The sequence below is a fragment of the Phacochoerus africanus genome, chromosome 7 (assembly GCF_016906955.1).
Source record: "Phacochoerus africanus isolate WHEZ1 chromosome 7, ROS_Pafr_v1, whole genome shotgun sequence".
NCBI lineage: Eukaryota > Metazoa > Chordata > Mammalia > Artiodactyla > Suidae > Phacochoerus > Phacochoerus africanus.
The window spans coordinates 69,747,793-69,763,413 of record NC_062550.1 but is presented as its reverse complement, the minus strand read 5'-3'; the positions used below and the strand labels follow the sequence as shown (position 1 = coordinate 69,763,413).

The 15,621-nt window shown below is 54.4% G+C and overlaps 1 protein-coding gene across 1 annotated transcript; it reads right to left on the bottom strand.

Moving 5' to 3' along the window:
• Positions 1-661: 661 nt before the first annotated feature.
• On the bottom strand, positions 662-13,552 carry FGF6 (fibroblast growth factor 6). The gene is made up of 3 exons (XM_047787793.1): positions 12,962-13,552; positions 11,893-11,996; positions 662-4,039 (listed from the first exon to the last, which is right to left on the bottom strand). Exons 1-3 carry the CDS (start codon positions 13,305-13,307, stop codon positions 3,863-3,865), a joined length of 627 nt encoding a protein of 208 aa, XP_047643749.1. The 5' UTR covers positions 13,308-13,552; the 3' UTR covers positions 662-3,862.
• Between the last annotated feature and the right edge of the window lie 2,069 nt (positions 13,553-15,621).

Below are 15,621 nucleotides of genomic sequence, written 5' to 3'. Positions count from 1 at the left end.
TAGAAAGATACAGGAGTTTTCTGGCTGTGTCCACACGAGAAGAGGCAAAAGGGGCAGGAGGGCAGAGAGGACGCCCGGTGTCTTGGGGGCCAGCGACTGCAGGTGATTTGCACCAGTGACTGTGGCCCAAAGTGGCCCAACCCCGGGAGGAAGGGGACCGACAGCTCATGGCCTTTTGTGTCTCCCCTCTCGCTGGGGACTCGCATAGGAAAAGAATGTGAAAAGCTGAGGTCCAGAACAAGAAAGGGCCGGAGCCAGCCAGGGAAGGAGGGTCCCAGCGGCCCCAGATAGGACTGGGCTGGGAGGGAATTTTAGGCTGGGGCGAATGGCCTGGGGAGAAGGAGCTGTGTCTAAAGGAGAGAGGTTTGTAGCCTGGATCAGAGGCCAGGAGAAAATCCCAGCTTGGAGTTCCTGTTGTGGCTCAGAGGTAACGCACCCGTCTAGTATCCATAACGATGAGGGTTCAATCCTTGTCCTCGATCCATGGGTTAAGGATCCGGCATTGCCATGAGCTGTGGTGTAGGTTTCGGATGTGGCTCGGATCTGGCATTGCTGTGTCTATGGCGTAGGCCGGCAGCTACAGCTCTGATTTGACCCCTAGCCCAGGAATTCCGAAATGCCATGGGTGCAGCCCTAAAAAGACCAAAAAAAAAAAAAAAAGGAAAGAGAGAGAGAGAACCCTCTTTCTTAAGCCAAAGAACAGCCCTGACCTGGGGCTTGGAGTACGGTGTTGGAGGTGGAGGGTGGACATGGTGGCAGAGGGGAGGTTATGAGGATAAGGACAGGGTATTAATTACAAAATCATGTGCTGCTTCCAGGAAAGTTCAATCCCGTCTGGGCTGTGGGGTGGGATGGGGGTTAGAAGGCGGTGAATGATGAACACTGTCAATGGCAGGAGCAAGCAGGGAGTTCCCTGGCTTCCTCTGAGGTCTCTCTGTGGCCCCAGAGGGTATAGACTCTCCGTGGGCCTGGGGACCTCTCTGTTCTGGGCCAACCTCATCCCAGCTGAGAAGCCACCTTCCAGGGGTGCACATGTGCTGCCCTCTTCTTCATCGTTTGCTCTAGAAGAGGGAATAAGGCAGCCTCTGGGCTTCTAGAGCCCCACCTTTGCTCGAAAAGGTTTGGGTTGGAAGAGAGGCCAATTAGCTACAAAACTCTATAAACCAAGATCAAAGCTCAGATTGTGGGTGAGGGAGGGAGGACTCAAGTCATTCTCAGCCCAATCTCAGCGAGAAGGTGGGGTTCACTCTTGTTCCCCTGCTTCTGCAAGCTCTTCTGCAGCCCTGTGGGTCCCACGAGGCTGAGAGCTGAGCTCAGGACTCAGATGGTGGTCAGACCGGAGAGGACTCCTCGCAGTTGCACAGAGATGCAGCCTTGGGAGAGAGGGGTTTGGGGGGTGCCTTGCTGATCCCGCTCTGTTCCTGCCTGGTAAGGTGACCCACTTCTGCAGATGGGGATTGACTTTTCCTAAGCCTGTCACTCACAGGTCAAAGTGAAAGCCCTTGGGAGAATTCCTTTGAATGCGGAGGATTTTAAAGCACCAGTGAGACATCCCAGGATCCAGCTTCCAAACAGATAACTATCGGTTCAGATGGGCCCTCGTGCCTAGAAGAACAGACGCCCAGGTGCTAGAGCGCTGCCAGCCATGGGTAACCAATGTGCTTGAGCGACTGGGTGCCAAGCCTGCCTGGTCCTGGGCATTTCAGAGCTTCTCGTTCTCACTCTCAGCAAGAAAAGATGGCAGTGGACATTTGGGGGAACTTCTGATCAGGATCTGGGCATTCTGATGAGCCTTGAGGGAGTTACAGGAAACACCTAACCGTCCATGGCCTCGTGACTCTCTTAGAGCTGCCTCATACCAAGGTGGCCCAAGACCTGGGAAGAAGGGAATGGATGGATGCTCTGGGACCTGCAACTTCCTTCTTCTCTCCGGGTCCCTGTCTGTCCATCCACCCAGCCCTCCTACCCTCCCACTATGTCCTGTCAGGAACTGACATGTAGCTCATGTTCTGGGTGCATCTGCTGCTGATGTACCCTGTTTTAAAAGAGATCACTTACTCAGGACAGGACCTCCTCAAAAGCTATGAGCTTTGTTCCCTGCTTCCAACAGACCCACACCTGAAACATTCTGAACAGTCAAGATGGGCCGATTTTCTCCCCTCCCACTTGACCAAGGCTCCGGCTCCATCCAGTTTCTAGCCAAGGCTTGACCACGTCCGCTCTCATCCTGACCTCTGACCGTCTCTTCCACTTTTGCTCGCCTTGATGGGGCCTTTCCCTCGTCCCCCAGCACGTGCCTCACCTGATTTTGGCCGGGCAGAGGAGGTGGCCAGCTGGGTGGCTCTCCCGGGGATGGCCAACCTCTGTCTTCAGCTCATCTCAAATCTATATATAGATGGACGCATCTGCAGCTTGAGAGGTATGTCAGAGATGAAGGTATGTGCAGCAGATGAGGGCCTGTCTTGCAGGCGGGGGCCCCTGGGAGTTGCAGAGGGCGTCCACTCATCCGGTAACTCGTCGGTTCACGTACGCTGAAAATATGTGCCCTCTGATACAGCTCTCTCTGGTTTCAGATTTAGGAACGTTCCAATGGTTCAGGAATCTGAAGGCTCCAGGCAGCAACATTTATAGTCACTTGGGGAACCTCTGCTTTAAGTACTCTCCGAGGACAGGAGGCAGGAAGTCATCGTACGGCTAGGAGCCGCTTGGGCTTGGCTGCTGGATTTCACGGGATTATCACTCTTCTCCTACTGTAGGGGGTCAGAGGGGGCAAACTCTGGAGATCACCATGCTCATTCTGCTGCATCCATCCCCCAGCGTGTGTGCAAGAAGAGGACGCCGAGAAGGAAGTGAGGGTATCAGATGAGAACTTGGGTGAGTTTCCTGGACGTGGCTGGAGAGGAATTAGCATCTGCCGTCCAAAGCCTCTCTACTTCCTTCGTGCCCTATTTTGTACCCCCTCACCCTTCGCCAAAGAGGTTGCCATTATTAGGATCCTTGTCATCTGAGGTTAAAATAAGACCCGGTTCAACGTGAGGAAAAGTCATGGGCAGGCAGCCCGGCCCCAGCTTGTTCCTGGAGCCATGCGCAGTCCTGAATCGTCTGGGCAGAGCAGCTCTCCATGGAACCCCCGGTGCCTCCCTCCACTGCCCTGGGAGCTGCTCGACTCCTCGCCTCCAGGAGGCGGTCCCTCCTCCCCCAGCTTCCCTGACCATGCATTCCAGGGTCCCCAGAGCCCTCACAGGCAGGATGCCTGGAGTGCCCCTCACTTTCTGCCTTGCAGCTAAACCTTACTCCCTGTCACCTGCCCGCTTTGCACTTAGAGGACAGCTGCTCCCCGCCACCCCCCCTCCCCCATGCAACCCACACAGTCAGTGGCCACCGAATGGAAAGGGGATTGGAAAGAGGCAGAATGGGGGTACGTGTCAATCCTGCTGGTTTGACAGGTGACATTCTTGCAGGCAGATTCCTGCAGCAATGACGCCGGGAGGAAGAAACCTGATGTTCCAAATGCCTTGGCGCTGAGGATTCACCCTGAGACTATGGCTATACATCGACGCACACACGCTTCCTCCCCCTGCCTGTCCTGGGCCCAAGGTCCCCTTGCACGAGTGTCACCTGTACCTTCTTTCCTCAGGTGAGGCCAGAGCGTGGACCCACTGTTCTAGGATGCCGGCTGCCACCCCCCACTTGATTGGCTCACATGCCATGGGGTCTGGTGGCCGAAGAAACTGGCTCGGCCCTCCCCACGCAAAAGAGGAGCCCGACTCAGGAGTCATGGGGGGAGGGGAAACTGTTCAACTTGTGCAAAATTCCAACAGAAAAGACGCTGTTGCCACCTGGGAGCCTTCCTCCAGGGTCCTTATATCCTGGGGAGGAAGTGGGTGACGGTCATGATGGGGGACACTTTGCTGCCCCGCTTCACCCGTCCATATTTGCTCAAAGCGATGTAGGTCCCTCGGTACAGGTCTGACTCGTAGGCGTTGTAGTTGTTGGGCAGGAGGGTCTCTCTGAACTTGCATTCCTCTTGGAAACTGGGCTGCAAAAGAAATGGACAAAGGGCAGAGTCTCAGGGATAAATGAGGCACAGCAGGCCCCCCAGCCACACGCCCCTCCCCTTCCTGTGCAGGACGACTGATGGGAGCTCTAGACCATCCTGGCTGAGCAGAAGTGTGGAGGCTGAGAACAGAGAGGCTTCGGGATGCTCATGGCCCCCTTACCTCCCCTCCTTCGTGATGAGGAAACCCCGGCCCAGGGATGCAGGGGACCATCTGTGTCACAGGGTAGGAAGGGGGGGGGGTCTCCTGACTGTGGGTCCTGAGCACTTGCCACTAAGCACCAGGGTGAAAATTTATTCCATCCAGAGACAGGATCAGGGAGGATAAAGAAGCTGTTCCTCAAGTCCCTGGTCGGGGGGAGTCTAGTGGAGCAGGACTGAGAGCCCAGGGTGTGATCTGGGGCAGCCTCTCTGCAAACCTCGTGGTGGAGGAGCAGCGGGTGGGGGGGACAGTTAGTGGAGGACGAGACCCACAGCTTCCGAAGTTCTTCCCAGCAGGTCTGTTTACCATGGTAACCCTCTCTCCACTTGGGCTCCCTTGCTCTGCCTCTCCCAGGCTATCCCGGTTTATCCCAGTTTACGCCCAAGAGTGGGTCCCTAAAGAGGCCCATTCTCAGTTCTGACTTCAAGCCCAGATGGTGCCTGGTCCCCCCAGGCACCCACAGTTTTACAGGGAAGGGCAGGAGCAGAGATGAGGAGAAGCAGCGACGTTTATGGAGAAAAGAGCCTGGTTTCATCCCAGCTACGCGGCGCCATGGAGACCCGGGCCTGTGCTGAGCCGCCCCCTCCAGGGCGTGCTCGGAACAGAACCACCAGTTCCGACAACGAAGGCCAGGCTTCCTGTCCCACATCAACAAGTTCCTCCCCATAAATCACCCAAGTCCTCCTTTCATCTTAAAAGAGACGCTGTCCTATGCAAAGTCCACCCAGGTCACTGCCCCGAGGGTGGCTGGGGGGATTTCTGGGCTCCGGAGTGGGCGTGGTCTATGGGAACCCAGAGGCCTGGTATCTAGTCTTTAAAGAAATGGAGAATAAAAGAGGGAGACACAGGAATTCCCGTCGTGGCTCAGTGGTTAACGAATCCGACTAGGAATCATGAGGTTTTGGGTTCGATCCCTGGCCTTGCTCAGTGGGTTAAGGATCCGGCATTGCCGGGAGCTGTGGTGTAGGGTCGAAGATGTGGTTCGGATCCCGAGTTGCTGTAGCTGTGGTGTAGGCCGGCAGCTACAGCTCCGATTAGACCCCTAGCCTGGGAACCTCCTTAGGCTGCGGGAGTGGCCCTAGAAATGGCAAAAAGACAGAAAAAAAAAGAGAGAGAGAGAGAGAGAGAGAGAAGGAGACACAGCTGAGCCTAACACCCACCTCCTTCCTGCTGACTGAGGCCATGGGCTATAAAAACCCTCCAATGGCTGAGCGACTCTGCCAGGGGTGTCAGCTGACCTTCTCAAAAGAAGCTACTATGAGCACATGGCCTTGCAGCCGTGGGGTGAACGGGAGCCTCCTCCTCTTATGAATGGAGGGCGAGGGGCTGGCTGCTCGGCTCCGACTCCCAGGGCCCTTCTTGTGGACCAGGCCGGCAGCACTGAAAACACTGTACCATCCCAGTGGGCTCCCGGCTCGAGACAAGGACGGTGTCCTGCTGGGCAGGTGACGCCAAGTGAATGCTGCTCTAACAGGGACGGGACTGACACACACGGTGTCCCCACGCGGGTGGCTTTGGATGCAGTGAGACCCAGGGGGCCTGTCCCTTCATCGCTGCTGAATGAATGCACCCGTTTCCCCCTCATGCCCTGGGTTATGGTTTACTTCAACTTGCTTGAGATGACTGTGAAAGCTTCCCCTGGCCATCTTGACTGGTCTCTGATCGCTGCACCGGGGGTTCTGTCCCCACAAGCCGTCGTCTCCTTTGTTATGGGTGCTCAAAAATATCTGCAGAGTGACCAAGTGAGTGTCTCTCAGGAGGGCAGTGCTTAGCTCTGTAATAGGGGGTCCACACGACGGGACACCCTAAGCCATGGAAACATAAGAACCTCCTTGGGCCCTGACTTGGAAGGTTCTCCAAGGCGTATTGTCAAGTGAAGTCGCAAGATTCGGGAGTTCCCCTTGTGGCTCAGCTGCTTACAAATCTGACTAGTACCCATGAGGATGCAGGTTCAATCCCTGGCCTCGCCCAGTGGGTTAAAGATCCAGCATTGCTGTTGCTGTGGCGCAGGCCTGCAGCTGAAGCTCTGATTCAACCCCTAGCCTGGGAACTTCCATATGCCACGAGTGCCACCCTAAAAAGACCAAAAAAAAAAAAAAAAAAGAAGAAGAAGAAGATACACGCAAGGGGCTGGCAATAGTAGCTGCTCTGGGGAAGGCCTGGTGGCTTCAAGCCAACCGTGAGAATGCGACAATTTCCATGGCATATTCTTCTGCACCTTTCCCCCCTTAAACCATGTCCATGGATCACCTACTCGTGTTAGTAGATTATTACAAATAGGAAGGGAATTCAGGACAGAAGATGGGCTAGGAAATGGAGTGAGAGAACACTGGTATCAGAAAAGGGTCCTCCCCCTGCCCCCCATCCTGTCCCAGCCCCCTCCGCCTCCTCTGCTCTAACTCATGTCCCTGGAGAGCACCCAGTCTGCCAATTTCCAGGAGAATGCACTTCTGATCTGGACCCAGCACTTTCACCGCTGCAGCCTGGGTTCAATCCCTGGTCTGGGAACTGAGGTGCTACATCAAGCCCGCTGCATGCCCTAGCTAAGGGAAAATAATAATTAAAAAAAAATGAATCCAGCCTAAAACATTTGTTTAAATGTGCACGACAGTAGTTGTATGTACACTGTGCTTTGTTCTCTGCTCATCAGATTTTGATGATTCAAACCCCCTCCCGCCTTTGAAAAAATTTCTAGGAGTTCCCATCGTGGCTCAGTGGAAGCGAATCTGACTAGCATCCATGAGGACGAAGGTTCGATCCCTGGTCTCGCTCAGTGGGTTAAGGATCTGGCCTTGCCATGAGCTCGGGTCTGATGTTGCTGTGGCTGTGGCGTAGGTCAGCAGCTATAGCTCTGATTCGACCCCTAGCCTGGAACCTCCATATGCCTCAGGTGCAGTCCTTAAAAAGACAAAAAAAAAAAAAAAGATTCCCACACTACTACGTAAAATAGAATAAGGAACTACAATACGACACAAAAGATTATACTTGATATTTTGCAATAACCTATAAAAGAAAAGAATCTGAAAAAGCATAGATAAACGTATGACTGAATCAGTGTGCCGTGCACCTGAAACTAACACAATATTATAAATCAGCTATACTTCAATCAATCAATGCTTCAAAACAATGAAGTTTCCGACTTTGGTTTCTTTCCTCGAGCCTACCTCCTGTTCCTAGCCTTTCCCAGAATTCTGTACTACAGTGAGAAAAGAGAGATGGATGACGTTTGCTTCAGAAGCCTCTCTGTCCCTCTCTTGCCTGTCCCTCTCCACCCCATCCTTGGTGTTCAGGTGGCCATGAGGCTGGTGGCAGGAGGCCAAGGCCCCGTCCCTGAACTCAGCCTGCTGCTGCGGGCTGATAGGATTTCCCTGCTGCCCACAAGGATGCTCAAGCTGGTATCAGGACCCCGCCCCTCGTTGCATCTCCACTGTTTGTGGCCTCCAGCTCGGAGCCTCATGGCTCAGGAATGTTGGCTCCTCGGCTCTGGTGAGAAAAGCACTCCCGCCAAGTGAACGCCGTGTTAATAAAAGCAGCTACCGTATATGATTACTTGAACAAATGAAAATCATTCCACCAGATCACATTTCCTGGGCCTGCCGGGCCCCAAGCCCCAGCGTGACAATGTCTTAAATTCCGTGTAGGTCTAATCAGACTTATGAGGACCCAAGCTCGAAAGTGTTTAGCTCTCACTGTGGAGAAGGGCAGTTTGCAGGGGGTGGGGGTGGGGGGTCCACACTCTCTGTGTGAGTTACCTCTGGCGGAAACACCCCTTAGGGTCTAGGGGGGACCAGCCATTCATCCCAGCCTCTTTATTCAGCTGGTCCCCTGGATCAGTGGAGGTGACTTCTTGTCTTTAAAGTTCTTTCTCCTAGGGCTGCTCTGGGGTGGTGTGTGCATGGGAGTTGGGGAGAGGACTGGGGCGGGGGGAGTGGTGAGAAAAAATCAGAAAGCTCCTTTCCTCCTGCAGCCCCTGCCTGCTGTGTGGCTGCTGTGTTTTTTGTCCTCCTGGCTCTGAAGAGTTCGTACGTCCTAACCCCTGTTCCTAAGCCACTATGGCATTGGCAGGTGAGAAATGTTTGAAGATGTCTCCACCAGGCCCATCATGCCCTTAGTAGCTGGCACGTGGCACACAAAGCCGTTTGTGAGGCCGTCCAGGCCCTCGCTGCAGCCAGAGCCTCTTCCTGCACTGGGGTCCCATCCCCTAGCCCTGCCTCATAGTGTAACACCAAGGGTCCCTTGGCCCATACCCTCAAAGGCCCCATCTCTGCTGGGACAGAGGGGGAGCTAACCCAGCAAGGGAAAGACTGGGTCCTCACCTCCCTGAACCTCACACCCCAGGTAAGAATCCTAGGCTACTACGAATAAAACAAATGCTGTGCTTTGCACGCTGCCATAGTGCTACGGATTAGCAGGATGGAGACGCTATTATAATTAGAAAACCAAAATCACTGCATCATTGAATTCCTAGTTGCTTTTTGTCACTATGTATTTTTCTCGTCAAAGGATTCTAACGGAGCCACTATCAGATGGAGATCTTCAAACGTCTTCTTTTAAATGTTAAAAAGACGAAAAAGCTTGGAACTCGCTGACCCCGGCCACAGTCCACATTGGAGAGGGCACAGGTCCGGCCTGGAGGAGATCAGAGACTTCACCTGAAGTGAGACAATACGGTAGCTGGAGGGTGGCTGGGCTGAGGTTGGAACCCGGGTCCCAGTCTGCACACCAGATGAGCTTCTGCTGCAGGCCTGCCTATGCATAGGGCCTTACCTGCCAAGCCCTGACTCACCTGAGACCTTGGAGACCCCGGGTCCCTTCTGCAAAGTGAGGATAAAGATCAGATGGGGCTCAACAAGGCGTCTGACAAAGAGTGGGTGCTCAATACAGGGCGGGGAGCTACTTATGCTGCCTAAACAAAGCAAGGCGCCCCACGGCAGGCTCTCCCTGCCTCTTTCCTAGAGATGGGTCTTGTGGGAGGCTACCCTTCCTAGGTGGATTTCCTAGGCTGGTTCTTATTCTCCCACCTTGCCCCCTGTCTCCGTCCCCCTGCCTCCCCAACCCCCAGCCCTGTTCCCCTCCCCCCCAAGGAGAACCACACTTGGTGGCAGCTAAGGGAGGAGAGGCAGCTCTGGGGGCTTAAAGGGAAATAGTGTGAATGAAATCATTACCCAGCAGGAGTCTTCCTGGCTCCAGGGATCAGTTCTCAATTGTTTTTTTAGACTGTGATAAAGCATTACAGGCTGGGTGGGGGGAGAAGAAGGGCGGGTGGTTCAGGAGCATCTGGTTCCCAGGCTTGGGGCACCATGGGCCTGCATGGCCCTGGGCTCCAGGGAGGACCATCTTCCCCCACAAGAAGATGCCTTTGGGCCGGATGCTGCTGGGGTGGGGGATGGGGATGGGTTGGGGGGAAGGTGGAGAGTGGGCTGGGCTTTCCCCAGGGAAGTCTCCCTTTTTCTAACTCTGCTCCTTTATGGAACCCTGTGGACTCCCTCTAAAGCCATCTGCTCAAGAGGGAGGGGCCCAGCTGTCTCTGACATCAGGGGTCAGCCCGCTTCCTGGTGCCCCTCGAATATTCTCCCTACCTGCAGCGCCCTCTCTGTGAAATCCCTTATTCCCAGCCTCCCTGGCTTCTTCCCTGGGCAGGGGGCAGTGGGGGCGGGGGGGGGGGACCTCGGTTTTTAACTGGGAAGTAGATACATTTGCCTTCTATTTCCTTGCCTCTCAGGTGAAATTCTTTGAGGACAGGGAGAAAGAAATACCAAACAGCTTGTCAATAAAGGCGGCAGAGATAAGGGCTGGTATAATTTGTGCTTCCTTCCTAAAGATTCACCTTGTACAGAGTCTCATAGCCAAGAGCCCCGATTCCTAGCTCTGCAACCAGTGGGATCTAGCCCTTAAGCAGACTGCTGAGAAGGGGCTTTTGGGGATGGGACAGCCCCCTGCCCAGAGCAAGCATTGGCCCCACTGAAGCCTCCGTGGTCTCAGCTGCCTCCTGTCCTCTCCATCACCTTTGCAGAAAGAGGTGAAAATGAGAATCCCCATCTCATGCCCTTTCCCTTCCCGGCAGCCCTCAGGGCTAGTGGAACCTTTGGGCCACCAGCATGGTGGTCCCTACGTCTGCTTGCCCCTCAGAAATGCTTGGGCAGCTTAAAAAATAAAGACAAACTGATATGCAGGCCCTCTTGCCAGTCCTCCTGAAATAAGCATCTCTGAGGCAGGTCCCTGGATGTTTAGTTTAACAAGTTACTGAGGTGATGTGGACGCAAGTGGTCGTCCCATGAGACTCATCTCTAGGAAAAAGGGGTGCAGAGCCTGTGGCGGGGCTCCTAAGCCTGTTTAGACAATATAAATAGCTCCCTAGTACTGGGTGCCGGCTGTTTGTCTGTCAAACGCCCTGTGGAGGCTTTCTGAGCATTAGCCCCCAGCACCCCGGGAGGTGCCTTTGATCTTCGTCCTCACTTTGCAGAAGGGACCCTGGGTCTCCAAAGTCTCAGGTGCCTCAGGGCTTGGCAGGTAAAGCCTGTAGGCCTGCAGCAGAAGCTCATCTGGTACTCAGACTGGGACCTAGGTTCCAGCTTCTGTCTGCCTGCCCTCCAGCTACTCCTCTTCAGAGGCCCGCTGATTTTAATGCACACCTTGTCTCCATGTCAACCAACCCAGATGGAGAGATGTTGGCGCTGAAGGTCACAGGCTAAGGCCACCTGGGCACCCCACTCGGGTGTTTCACAGCCCTTGTCTGTTGGGAGAGCCTCCCTAGGACCCGGCTCTGACCCCAGACCTTCCTGTTCACTTCCTGATGCTGCCTGTCTCCCCGCAGAGGTAGAACGGCCCTCCACAGCCACCCCGCAAATAACTCTGCTATTCCTTGATGATGGCTCAGAGGTCTTCCTTTTTTAGCCTTCTTATTTCTGTCAGAAGAACTCCCAGTGTCTTCCCCTTCGTGGGGATGTTCTCCCAGCCCATATTTTACACCAAATCCTGGGCTGAGGGACCTGGGAATGAGACGGTCAGACACAGCAGAGATTTTGGTAAATGTGGAAGTTGGCGAGGTTAACCAAAGTCTCAGCGCTGGCCCTCCCAGCGGTATGTGTGATGGGGAGAAGGCAGCAGGTGTGGGTGGGGGCGGGGGCTGGTACCAGCCAAGGGGGTGTAACAGGAAGGATGCTTCTGCAGCTCCCGGGGGGTCAGAGATCAAAGGACTTAAAACCTTGAAGTAAAACGTCCATGCCTGGGTGGAGGTGAGGCACAAAGCTTCATCTCTCCTCCTGCTGTGCTCCCGGCCGGGGCCTTGGGGGATGGGCCAGGGGGACAGCATCTCCAGGCTGAGGGACAGTCTGCTTCCTCCGGCCTCTGCAGCTCAGGAATTGAACCTGACCACAAGACGGATGACAGCTTTATGCCAGAACTCAGGGGTTTCCCTTGGACCCGAGAGCCCTCTGGGCTACAATTCCTACAGGGCAGGTGGGATCAGGAAAAGCACCCTCCCGCGCAGAGGCCGTTCACTGTGCAGCTAACAAGGTGTCAGGCCCTCAAACACAGCCCCCCCGTTCTAGATAAATGTTCACATGTCTGCTCAAGATTTTGCATTATTTTCTTCAATTGCATGAGCTGCAGGCCTCAGGCCCAAGGAACTCACCGTCGTGTATAATCTTCCTTTACTGTTCATGGCAATGAAGAGGGCGCTTTTCACCCCAAAGAGACTCACCACGCCTCGCTCCACCGTGGAAATCTCCAGCAGGCCTGACAAAGAGATGGGGACCGCGTTACCCAGGCTTATGCAAATCCAGGTGGGATGGCAACCTAAAGATCACCCTCCAAGGGCATCTGGGCCCATCCCCCTGCTTCTAGAAAGTCTGACCCTCCATCTCCATCCCCAATCTCGCTTTAAGAGATCAGCTGCCAGACTTGGCCAGTCCTACCAAACTGCTAAAAACCCAGTTCTGCAAGGCAAAGTTCTGACAGCAGCGTTAGAGATCACAGTGGCTGCTTAAGCATCTTCCTAAGGTTAGCTCTGAATCTGGCGTTTCATTGACTTCATCACACAGGGTCCTCAGAGCAGATTAAAACAAAGTGAATTCCGATTAGCTCTGTTAAAAATGTCTACTCCTCGTATTTCAACAAGTCTCAGCCCATCCAATCTTGCAAACACTGCAGCCACAGCAAGGCTGAGGGCTTGCCTGGACCCTGCCGCCCCCTCCCCTCCCCTTAGGGAGAGACCATCTGGGCAGCAACCCATCAACCTGGAGGACAGAAGGGGCCAAGGTGAAATAAAAAGAAGGATGTGCTTCAGCTGAAAATTTTGCAAATGCCTTGCCTTTCAAAGAGGGAAACTAAATAAAAAGCAGCTCGTGTCTAATTTGGTCCAAGCATCCTCACTGGGTTCTCCCCACCCTCGCTTCACGGCTCCCCGGGTTGGGGGTTGCCGGTGGTCTCACAAGGCCACAGCTGGGCCCGCAAAGCTGAAGGAATTAGTGCCTCAGGGGCTCTGCGGGGTGATGGCAGAGGATGCCAGGATGCTCGGACCTCAGCACATGGAGACTGCACCGAGGCAGGGTCAAAGGGAGCCTGGAGGACGTGGCCAAGCTTCCAGACATCTGAGTGAACAATTCCTCCCCGTTCACAGCAGGCCCCCAGGCCCCTCCACCCTTTAGCCTTGCCTGAGCCCCAGCCCCCTGGCTTCCCAACTGGCTGCAGCCAGCACTCACTGTAGGGGTTCTCCTCGTGGGTCCCGCTGATCTGACCGTCCGGTGGCACCTGGAGGTGGAAGCCAATGCCCACGTTGCAGTAGAGTCTCCGCTGCCGCTTGAGCCCCACCAAGTAGCCACTTTCCCAGTTCACGCCGGCGATCTCTCCAGCCAGCCCAGCGCGGGACCTGGACAGCAAGGCGCCCCAGCCCCTCGAGGCCAGCAGCGTGCCGTTGGCGCGGGTGCCCGCCGGGGAGGGCGCCACCATGCCCACTAGGACGCTGAGGAAGACGAGAGCCTGCGGCGTGCCCTGCAGACGTCCTGCTCCCCGGGACATAGTGATGAAGAGCCTCTGTCCCAGGGCCATCCACCTTGCCTCTCAGGCACGTGGTCAGAATTAATGGCCCTAAAAATACCGCCCTTCTTGTTTTTCTCCCCTCGGCATGGCGGCAGGGGCTTATTTTTGGAAGGCAGTTGAAGGCTGCTGACATGAAACCAAAGCCTGCTTTGGGCACTCGGGTCTGGAGCAGAAGGACCCAGGCTGAGCCGCGGCCGGTAGGGACCATGGCTTGGGGACGCTGTCTAGCTCGCCCGCTTGCTCCGACCCGAGTTGATTATATTTGATTTGACCTATCCTTATAGTTCAGCAGCCCAGCCCGGCCCTCCACCCATCATCACCCTGACGTCAACCAGCCCAGCTCACTTATCCAGGGCTGTAACATTAACCTGCTCCTGGGCCTGGCTGCCTCCCCAGACCCCCATCACCCTCCCCACACCCCAGGGATTCTGGGAGCCACTGCCATTCCAACTATGAGGCAGGAATGAAGTGAGCAGGGCGCATCTCTGGGGGTGGGGGTGGGGGGGGGAGTTGGCTGGGGGCCCGGGGGAAGAGGGAGGCGAGAGGCCACCCAAGACCCAAATTGGGCACAAGTTCTTGGCCTGGCAGCGCCGGCTTCCTTATTTAGAGGGTAAAGGGTAAAGACAGGGATGGGGACGGTGATGACTGGTGCCCAGAGTCACCCCATTCATGGAAAGAGCTCTCGGTTGAGGGCAGCAGAGGCTGGGGAAACACTGAAGGGCTGTGGCAAGAAAAGACACCGATGAGGGGTGGGTATCCCAGGGCCTGGAGAATTGTGCATGGAGGGAGGGGCAGGCTTCTGCTCTCCATTTTGGTCACAGCATTCACCCAGCCAACAGGTAGAAGTTGTGTCTGGCCCTTGACACAGCACTTGGCCATTTTCCTACCAAGGAGCAAACCCTTGGCATCTGATTGTCACCATTCCCATTTTACAGATGAGGAAGCTGAGGTGCAGAGAGCTTAAGGGACTTGCCTGAGCAACCGTAGCTAGTAAGTGGCATGGCCAGAACTTACAATGTTGGCCTGAGTGCAAAGCCTGTGCTTTAACCACTGCATGATTGCCTGCCATCAAAGTCAGATTTCCGTGGACTCCACTGAGCTCATTATATACCAAGAGGACATCATAGGATGATTTTAATAGCACAAAATGATTCATCCGAGCACCCACACTGGAGGCTGCAGACAGCCTGGGGAAAGCTCCCAAGGGGATGCCCACTGCTCAGGGATTTTGCTGAGACCCCACTCTGTCCCCTCTGCATCCAAGCTCCTGCCCTGGCCTGGGTCCCAGCTCCAGTATGTGGCATCTACCTGCTTCCTGCCCACTGCCTAATTCATTGGGACGGTGCCTTGGTGAGGATTTGGTCAAATCTTGAAGGTCAGGAACTGGGATTAACATTACCCATGAATCTATATAATCTAGATACATAATGAGGACTTACTCTACATCACAGGGAAGTCTGCTCAACACTCTGTACTAAGCTAGATGGGAAAAGAATCTGAAACAGGATGGACCTACGTATAACTGAATCGCTGTGCTGTACACCCCACACTAACACAATTCTGTGAATCAGCTCTACTTCAATAAGATTTTTAAAAATAAAAATTAATAAATGCAAATACAACTGGCCCTCTGAAACAAAAACAAATGTTGCATGTCTGTTTTGCCTTAGGCATGTTCTCCCAGATCCCTAGCAGCCCAATGGTCTTCTGCCATCACCTTCAGCTGGTAAAATGTGGGGAGGGGGTGGGGGTATATGTACATCCGCTTAGAATCACCCTCACTATCAGGGCCCCCAGCTTCCCGACCATCTTTCCACTCCCTGTCGCCTCCACTGCCTCATGCCCAGCCTTGTTATCGCCATCTTTCCCACAACAAGGGAAGACTGGTGCCTTGTGAGCACAGATCAGGTCTACTAATTTGGCCTTTGGTAGAAAATTAGTAAAAAAACAAACAAACAAACAAAAAACCCATAATTAAAGACAGCATCTCTTTGCAGAGTAGGAGGATCTTGAATAATCCAAAGACAAAACTTTGTTTTGTCCCAGAAAAGGATCTACACTTTGGAGTTCAGCTAGATTTCATACCTGTACGCTTCTGGGCAGGCAAGAGCAGTGGAGACGCTCTTACTGGTGTTCATGTTGAAATCCTGGGCTCCTGATGCTGCTGTTCTGACTTAAGGAAGAGGTGGCCCAGGGGCCAGAAATTATTGTGCAATGAGCACTTGCCTTGGATAATTGGAGAGGCACCCATGAGAAGGGGTTGAAAACTCTGTGGATTTCTTCTTGGAACCCATCCACTTTGGGATCACTTTGGAGGAGAGAC

Bases quoted from the DNA above. Each gene is read 5' to 3' on its own strand.
- FGF6 (XM_047787793.1), bottom strand. From the start codon at position 13,307: ATGGCCCTGGGACAGAGGCTCTTCATCACTATGTCCCGGGGAGCAGGA. The intron at 11,997-12,961 runs GTGAGTGCTGGC...TCTCTTTGTCAG, and splicing joins CCACGAGGAGAACCCCTACA to GCCTGCTGGAGATTTCCACG. The intron at 4,040-11,892 runs GTGAGTTCCTTG...TTTCTTTTGCAG, and splicing joins AAGGAAGATTATACACGACG to CCCAGTTTCCAAGAGGAATG.